This window comes from Suricata suricatta, chromosome 6 (genome assembly GCF_006229205.1).
Source record: "Suricata suricatta isolate VVHF042 chromosome 6, meerkat_22Aug2017_6uvM2_HiC, whole genome shotgun sequence".
Taxonomy (NCBI): domain Eukaryota; kingdom Metazoa; phylum Chordata; class Mammalia; order Carnivora; family Herpestidae; genus Suricata; species Suricata suricatta.
This window is the reverse complement of record NC_043705.1, coordinates 42,854,984-42,864,279: the sequence shown is the minus strand read 5'-3', so window position 1 is coordinate 42,864,279 and position 9,296 is coordinate 42,854,984. Positions and strand designations below refer to the sequence as shown.

The following is a 9,296-nucleotide window of genomic DNA, read 5'->3' as shown; positions in this document are numbered from 1 at the left end:
GAGAGAGAGAGAGAGAGAGAGAGAGAGAGAGAGAGAGAGAGAGAGAGAGAGGGAGAGAATCCCAAGCAGGCTCCATGCTATTGGTGCAGAGACCAATGTGGAGATCATGACCCGAATGAACAGATCATGACCTAAACTGAAATCAAGAGTCGAATGCTTGGGGCGTCTGGGTGGCTCAGTCAGTTAAGTGTCCGACCTCAGCTCAGGTCACGATCTCATTGTTCGTGGGTTCCAGCCCCATGTCAGGCTCTGTGCTGAATGCTTGCTCAGAGCCTCGGGCCTGCTTCAGATTCTGTGTTTCCTTCTCTCTCTGCCCTTCCCTGCTCATGCTTGGTATCACTCTCTCTCTCAAAAATAAATAAATTAAAAAAAAAAAAAGTCAAATGCCACTCATGTGCCCCTAAAAACAATATTTCTAAGAAAAATTTATAATTTTTAAATCTGATATTCATCATGACCTAGCTTTATTTTTACAATATAAAAAGTGCCTCACTTCTCTTAGCCTGAATATTATTATCCTTTATACTTTTCAGAAGTAGCTACCTTTTGGCTATAGACTGTTTAGGGGAAGAGGGATTTCATAAATATTTTCTAAAAGTCTAAATATGTTTTGTAAACAACTCTGATAACCAGTTATATTATGAAGAACATGAAGAAATGAACAAAATAATGGTAATCAGGGATAGTACCTTCTAATTTCATTTGAGCTCCCCTTTCTTTGGTTGCAATTTTAACTCTGAAATTTTCTTTCATCATATAAATGATAAGAGTAATTAACATTCATAAAAATTCTGAATATAGAGGGTATTAAATATGATACTCCAACCTTCAGCCTTACAACAACTTTTCATAAATTTTAGCTGTATCCATAGTGTGTGTATAATCATAGAAGGATTAAAAACAAAAAACAGGGGCGCCTGGGTGGCTGTCAGTTGAGCTTCCAACTTCGGCTCAGGTCATGATCTCACAGTTCCTAGGTTCGAGCCCCACGTCAGTCTCTGTGCTGACAGCTTGAGTCTGGAGCCTGCTTCCGATTCTGTGTATCCCTCTCTCTCTGCCTCTCCCCTGCTCATGATCTCTCTCTCTCTGTCTCTCAAACATAAATAAATGTTTAAAAATAATTTTTTAACTAAAAAAAAAACCAAAACAAAAAGAAAACCCTATCAACTAAAAGCATCTCTCTGAATAAGAAATAAAACTCCAGAGTGAAAAATATAAACCTAATCAAAGAAACAAAAAGATTTATAACCTATGGAAGGAATAAGAAGTGTACTGATTATTCACAAAGCATATATATTTCTTTTTCTGATCAGGGTCCCTGCATGTAATATAATTTTCTGAAATTACTATTAGTCAGTAATACTTATTTAAAATTTAAAAGATTAATAGTAAGCTAAGATAAAGAGAAGTTAAATGTGTGCTGTCAGTTGGCAGCTGATCAAATATTATTTGTAGAATTTGAAAAATCAAACCTGGTCCCTTTAAACAAATACCATGTCCTGATACACAAACTGTACAGCTAACAAGTTTTAGAGTGCTTACACACTATGCCAGGCTCTGTTTTAAGAGCTCTGTCGCAATTAACTTATTTAATTTTCTCCACAACTCTAAGAAATAGATCCTTGACTGAGCTCCATTCCACAGATGAGAAATCTAAATCACGGAGCTCAAGTCACTGCACAAGGTCTTCCCAGCTGGGATCTCCCGCTAGGATTCACACATGGACAGTCTGCTCCCAGACCCTAACTGTTAGAATTAAAATACACTTCCACAAAATAAGATAATGGCTAACCGGCATTTCCGATAATTCAGACACACTAAATAATTACTGGAACAACAAAAAAATTATCCCCTTAAAAAAATTAACTAACCTAGGAAATGTTTTTAGAAGTATTATTTCTTACAACATTTAACCAAGACAAAATGTGCTTTAAATTTCTCCCAGATCAGCTATTAAATAGTCCAAATGAGCGGTGAATAAAGCCATCTCCCAATTTCAAAAGCCATCTCTCCCAAAAGATGACAAAACACAGTGATGTCATCACCAAGAATCCCATTCCAGTGGAAGCAAACTCCTTCACATTCACCTTTTTTCTGAGTCCGGAACATTTCCAACTGTTTCTGTTGCTGTCTTCTTAATGTGTTAACAATAGCTATTGCTAGTCTCAGTGCTTCTCTGGGGTACCCATGAGAACGTAACGCATCCACTCGTGCACAAGCTGTAGGAACGTGTTCTAAAACAGAAAGTTAAGGGGAGACCGTTGCCATCATCAGATATATGCACAAAAATAGCATGTAAAGAGTAAGATGTTTTCCCCCAAAATATTAAAAAGACATAAGAAGCCATTTCTGAACTTGGATTTGAATGCAAAACTCCACTCCTCCTGCCAAGCATTCACCCGACTCCCAGTGAATCTCTCAACTCTCCACCTCCCACTCCATGCTATAGAAACGAAACAAAGAAGTCAGTCATGGAAATGTCTTTCCGGTTTGGCCACTTACCATGCCAGAGGGGCCACCCGCGGGAGTCAAAGAGGGAGTTTTCAGTGTCGTCATGGTAACAGTAGTTGGTGTACAGGTCACTGCTGATAATGTGCTGCAAGTGGCTATCCTGCCAGTGGAGATCGCATGCCTCGATGGCTCGGGTGAACACTGTTCGATGTGGCCTGTTCGATGAATCTGTTTTTTCCACAATTCAGAAAGCCATGTCAGCTATTATTCACATGTGAACACATCAGTCATACCATTCTGTGGCCAGATGCGCACGAACACACCCACACACACTGTCCTGCACCCTCTAAGCAGAAGGATGAAGGGTGAATACTCTCATGTCCTAAGTACTAGGAGGCAAGTCAGCCCAAAGAGCCACCATCCACTCACTTGTTTTATCAAACACAAACACTCTGCAGCCATCAAAGCTAAGGTTAAAGGCATCCTGCAAAAAGAAGGTCAAGTCTAGTTTCCATGCCAAATACACTCAAAGGAGGCACTCGGCACAAAAGTCACATGAAAACTCACTGCTCCCCACTTCTGAGGTGCTGTGGTGGGCTGCCCTGATGGGATCAACAGCTCTCACAAACACTATGCAAGAGATGCGACACCAGCCATGGAACCTTTCAGGAAGATGCAATCAGCCTTTAAAGATATGCATAAGGGTTGTGCTTTTGGTTGTATTTTTTAACTATATTGTGCGGTTTTGCACAATTAAAACTATTATGCTTCTTGGGATATAATGATTAAATGCCACTTTATATCCCAAAGGGCATAAATGCATATAGTTAACATTTCACAAAGCCACACAACATAGCTACAAAACAAACCAGCGCACTTACCTTGCCCCTACAGGCTGCCTCCTGACTCCTGTGCAGGTTCCATGACTGGTGTGATGTCCCCAGCATAGTGTATGCCGGGGCATCACAAAAGAGCAGAAGCATACACTCCGAAGAGGGTTCAAGTTTCAGGACCTGACGGAGAAAAGAAATGTTTGGGGAATAAAGAATATTCTCATCCTAAATCCTGGGATTATTCAGTCCCTCTGGATGACATGGTTCCAATCCTGTAACTCCAATCCCACACCTCGGGTTCCTACTACAGACTTACCTTCAACTGTGGCATAAGCACTAGCAAGCCTCAAATGAGAATCAGGGCAACAAACTATTCATATGTATACTTTACTTAGCTCACATATCACCCCTCAGTGTACTGGAGCTTAACTAACTGAGAAGCAAACTGGAGCTTCAGCTCAGCAAAGACTTAAAGGGAATCATAAAAACCAAATCAACCAAACTGAGAAGCAAGCACTCTGAAAACTCATCTGGTGCAACTCCCCTATTCTGCTGATGGAACTGAAAATTGAGAGAAGTAAAGTGACTTGCCAAGGTTACACAGTCAGGCAATGGCAGTCCAGATCAAAACATAAATACCCACACTCTAAACTCCGCTGTTGTGAAAGGCTTCTGAGAGGTGTTTGCCAGAAAAAGACATTACTTTAGCTTGGTTTCAGATCAACTTAGGTATCTGTATTTAAATGGGAGACATATCAAAATGTGCGATGTCTGAATTTGCAAGGCATCAATAGTGACCTATGTGTCAAGGCCCTGCCTGGTGGGCATATGAACGCCTTACAAAGAGGAAGAGTGGGCCCTACATTTAAGGGCCTTCCAAACTATCAAGCCTTTGTGCTAAGCAGAGTAAAGATACCCCTACCCAACAAAACAATGGTTCCGTGACCTCTCACGGTCAAGTGGCTAAATATTCCAAACTCCATATTTTGCACATTTTCAGTGGCTCTGTCATTTCACGTATTTAGTTCAAATCACAGAAAAAGAATTTAAAACTAAAAGGAGACTTTAAAAAAGCAACCTGGTATTATGCATGTATTAAAAGAATTAGAGTTCTATTTATCAATCTGGCTCACTGTGGTATCATTTAAGAAAAGTAAGTTGTGGAGTATGTCTCTATTAAAAAAAAAAAGCATAAATCTCAGGGTGCTTGGGTGGCTCAGTCACTTCAGCATCAGACTTTAGCTCAGGTCATGCATGGTCTGTCTCACAGTTTGTGAGTTCGAGCCCAGCATCAAACTGTTTGCAAAGAGCCTACTTCGGAAGATCCTCTGTCTCCCTCTCGCTCCACCCCTTCCCCACTCGCTCTCTCAAAAAGAAACATTTACAGTAAAAAATAAAATAAAAATAAATAAAGCAAAAATCTTTATCTTTTCACATGTTTCTTTGTGATTGTATGAGCAAAGCGAAAGGTATAGTAATACACCACACTTTCTAATAAAACCAATTCTAACAAAAAAGGCTAAATACTAATGAAATAATAACTAAATGAAAATGTAAGATATAACATTGTCTCTAACAACCTGGGAAATAAAATAAAGAGTATGTAGAAAGCAATGGCTACAAAGATGAACAAAAACTTGGTTTCATTAGTATCAAAATTGTGGTCAATTTTTATCGTAATGTCTGTAGTTTTTTTTTATTTTTGCAATAAGATGGAAAAAAGAAATGGATTATCTTAACCAAATTTTCAAAATGATAAATGCACAAATTTGTAAAAAATTTTCAGTGAAGCATATGTAATATGAATACACGCTGATTAAAGAAAATTTGGGAAATTTGGAAAGTAAAAAGGGGGAAACCATTAGCTTATTTATCAAAAAATTAAAATTAAAAAATTTCAAAGAGTGCAGATTTGAATGTTGTTATTGTTAATTGCAACAAATAATCTTAGCGAAGACAAGGCCTGATTCGCCCTCCATGTTCACTCCAATGTGCCAGCACATCCAATTGTGCCCCTGTCTGTGTCATGTGCACATTCCGCCCAGCCTGCAATGGAACGGCCACTGGGCTCTGCAGGCTCCCCTGCTGAGCCTGCTCAGACGCCAGCAGAAGTACTGCAGACTGAACCTCAGAGTCCCTCTGTAGAGACGTCTCTGCTGACGGCCCCTTGGAGGATGTGGATATTCTGCTAAAAATAGGATCCCTGATGTCTTTAGGCCCAGTAAGTAGAAATAACGCCCTTAGAAACTAAGTTCTAAACTCCTACCCCTGGACCAAACCATAAATGAAATGAGCGGTTTCACCTGAAGGCTATGCCGCTTCTTAAATGCTTTCTAAAGCCTATGGAATATTTCCGTTTAATCAAAGGGAAAGTAACCAATGTAAAGTAAAATGTAAACTGTAAAATGTTAGGAGAGCAGTCCCAAAAAGCAGGTGGGAAGTGAAACAAAGAGAAACAAACATTTAAGTAAAAGGAGATTAAAGTAATTACCTACGTAGATATAGGTATACCCTTTTCCTAGCAATGGAAGAAAACCAATTGAATTGTAAACTTGAAAATTCTACACTTCTGGAAAAGAGACTGGGATATACTTATTTTTCTCTCAAGTTATTAAAATAATCATGGGCAATAAAATATGACAGATTTCAAATACTGAATTCCCAAGGCAAATATTTCTAGATAAAGGTGAGGCAGATAAGCATCCCTTCAAAGTCCTAATACTTCTTTTTTCAAAAGATTTTATTTTGAAGCCATCTCCACAATCAGCATGGGGCTCAAACTCATAACTCTGAGATCAAGAGGCACATGCTCTACCAAATGAGCTACCAGGTACATGCTAAAACTTCTTTTTGATTAGGTAAGTCCCTATGGAGTAACAGACCTTATTTTCATTCTCTGTAGATACTGAAAACACTATGCTAATATTCATATTCAACATAACGTCCAGCTTTTTCAGTAGTACCAACTTCATATGGGGCTAGCACAAACAGAAGAACAATCAGGATTCTGGATCCTTCCAATGTCCTTTAACTCCCATCTTACACTGATCATAGTCTTTCAAATCCTCCATGACATCTCCCTTGCCAAAAAAGGCAGCAGGAACACAAAATCACACAAAAATAGTGACAGGAATAAGTGAATGAAGTTTTTATTTGTAAGACTTAACTTATTTAAGGACCTGGTTCTGAAAGAGAGGAGAAACTTGTGTAGTAGCTGGAAGGGAAAATGGGGCCAAGAAAAGAGTTGGGTTTTGTTTCGTTTTGTTTTTTTAAAGACAAGAGGAACCTGAGCTAAATGAGTAGATTCAATAGAAAAAAAAAAAGCTGAAAATAAGAGCATAGAAATGAAAGACAAAGGTCCTTAAGAGGACATCTAGAAAGGTCTGGAAGTATCTCTTAGTTGTCCCAAAGACTGGAGGACACCATCAGCTTACAGTAGGTGGGAACAGGCATGCTAGACAATAGAGTTTTCCTGCTCTAAATGCGAACAGCATCCCATGCTCCTCCAATCCAGTCATAAGTGTTTGCTACATTTTAAAACTAACAAGTTTTAACTGATTAAATTACACAGCAACCCAAATATGAAATGGAGAGCACTTGTTTCACAAGGTAATATATTACCTCCTTATTTCATGATTTTTTACATTATTTCAAACTAAATAATAGGGAATTTTAACACATTCTAATACATTAAAGTATAATATCCACTTATATTCTGATAATATGAAAAGGCATACACAAAGATATCAAGTAAAAATTAAAATACATTGAGAGACAAAACACTGTCCTTGAACTATAGTAAATACTTTGTGGGCAAAATAATTTTTCCATGTATATTGTAAGTTACTGCTATAAACATATATGCATAATTAAGCAGAAACAGAGTGAGCAAAATATTACCGTGGACTCACCTTGGTTAGCATTTGCACCCTGAGGCAAAGCATTGGTTAAGTTGGGCAATTCACTGCCATGATTTCCATCTTCCCACGGACAGACATCAACACTGTTCCACTTTTTCAGCTGTTTTAGCCAACTGGCCTTCTGCTCCAACTTGCAGTGGGGGTTTAAAACTATACACATCCACAGAGCACCTAATTTAGAGGGAGAGAGGGAAGTACATTTCAAAATCATAAAAATTTCCAATTCTAACACCTAATGATACAGTTTAAACCCTTTGAGAATGGACCTAGGTCTGCCATTTTTATAAGTCTTGTCTCCTTAATCTAAGCCACAAATCTCATATAGAGTTTAACAGAAAAGAGGACAACAGAGCCCAAATTTGAGCCAAAGATCCAAACACGGTTACATATAGAGATGAAAGATCTTTCAAATGCTAACTGTATCACCTTCCTTTTTGTGTGACATTTGGACAAAAAAGCACAACTAACCACTTTAATTTACAAACAAGAGTTTATATATGGATGCTGTAACAAAGCACTCTAAATGCTTTTTCTGTGCAAAAATTAAATTTACTTCTAAAATTAACTTTTTACAATAAAATCATAAAGGTATACAATGGACACAAATAATTTCCTACTCTTATTTATAAGCTTTCCAAACTTTATTATGTTTTTAAGTTAGTATGCATAAATTAATATATGTATATTTCAAAAAAAAAAATTTTTTTTAATAAAATTCACTTAAACATACTTCCCCCTAAATGTTTTCACCAGAAAATAATCTTATAATTTTTTAAAAATGTTTACTTTATTTTTTGAGAGAGAGACAGCATGAGCAGGGGAGGGGCAGAGAGAGAGACACACAGAATTCAAAGCAGGCTCCAGACTCTAGCCGTCAGCACAGAGCCTGACACAGAGCTTGAACCCACAAGCCATGAGGTCATGACCTGAGCTGAAGTCAGAGGCTTAAGAGCAACCCAGGTGCCCTAGAAACTAATCTTATTATAAATGAAATCACTAAATTTATGTCTTTATGTGAATGAAATCATTAAACATTAATTAAAAGTTCACTTGTTTTTCAAAGGAAAAGCCATAATAAATTTATTTTATTAAAGAATTTTTTTAGGAGCACCTAGGAGGCTCAGTTGGTTAAGTGTCCAGCTTTGGCTCAGGTCATGATCTCATGGTTCATGAGTTCGAGCCCCGCGTTGGGCTCTGTGCTGACAGCTCAGAGCCTAGAAGCCTGCCTCAGATTCTGTATCTCCCTTTCTCTGACCCTCCCCTGCTCACACTGTCTCTCAAAAATAAATTTTTAAAAGTATTTAAAAAAATTTTTTTAATAATTTTTTTAAGTTTTATTTATTTTTGAGAGAGAGAACATAGGTGAACAGGAGAAAGGCAGAGAGAGCAGGAGAGAGAGAATCTGTACTGTCAGCACTGAGCCTGGTGCGGTGCTCAATCTTACAAACTGTGAGTCGACATCAAGAGTCAAATGCTTAACCGATTCAGCCACCCAGGCACCCTGCAATAACGAATTTAGAAGGCATAACTCATAATTTGAATAACTAGTTAGGTAGTTAATTCAAACAAATACTTCAACTTCTAAAACTTCACTTTACTTTACTAATTTCAAAATAAGACAGATTTTAGTACTTCAAACTCATATACACGTTTTCTTTTTTTTCTATTCAATTCATATCTTTTTATTTTTTAAAATAATTTATTGTCAAATTGGTTTCCATACAACACCCAGTGCTCTTCCCCACAAGTGCCCTCCTCCATCACCACCACCTCTTTTCCCCCTCCCCCTTCCCCTTCAACCCTCAGTTGTTCTCAGTATTCAATAGTCTCTCAAGTTTTGCATCCCTCTCTCCCCAACTCTCTTTCCCTCTTCCCCTCCCCGGTCCTCCATTAGGTTTCTCCTGTTCTCCTGTTAGACCTATGAGTGCAAACATATGGTATTTGTCCTTCTCTGCCTGACTTATTTCGCTTAGCATGACACCCTCGAGGTCCATCCACGTTCCTACAAATGGCCCTATTTCATTCTTTGTCATTGCCATGTAGTACTCCATTGTGTATATATACCACATCTTCTTGATCCACTCATCAGGTG

At 38.2% G+C, this 9,296-nt stretch overlaps 1 protein-coding gene across 1 annotated transcript in view; it reads right to left on the bottom strand.

Moving 5' to 3' along the window:
* Window positions 1–9,296, bottom strand: part of ZSWIM6 (zinc finger SWIM-type containing 6) — a 199,820-nt gene that overhangs the window by 19,287 nt on the left and 171,237 nt on the right. The window contains exons 6-8 of the mRNA XM_029941210.1: window positions 7,196–7,375; window positions 2,503–2,679; window positions 2,088–2,234 (exon numbers count right to left, since the gene is read on the bottom strand). Of these exons, the coding sequence (XP_029797070.1) occupies window positions 2,088–2,234; window positions 2,503–2,679; window positions 7,196–7,375 (504 nt within the window). The remainder of the gene's footprint in view (window positions 1–2,087; window positions 2,235–2,502; window positions 2,680–7,195; window positions 7,376–9,296) is intronic.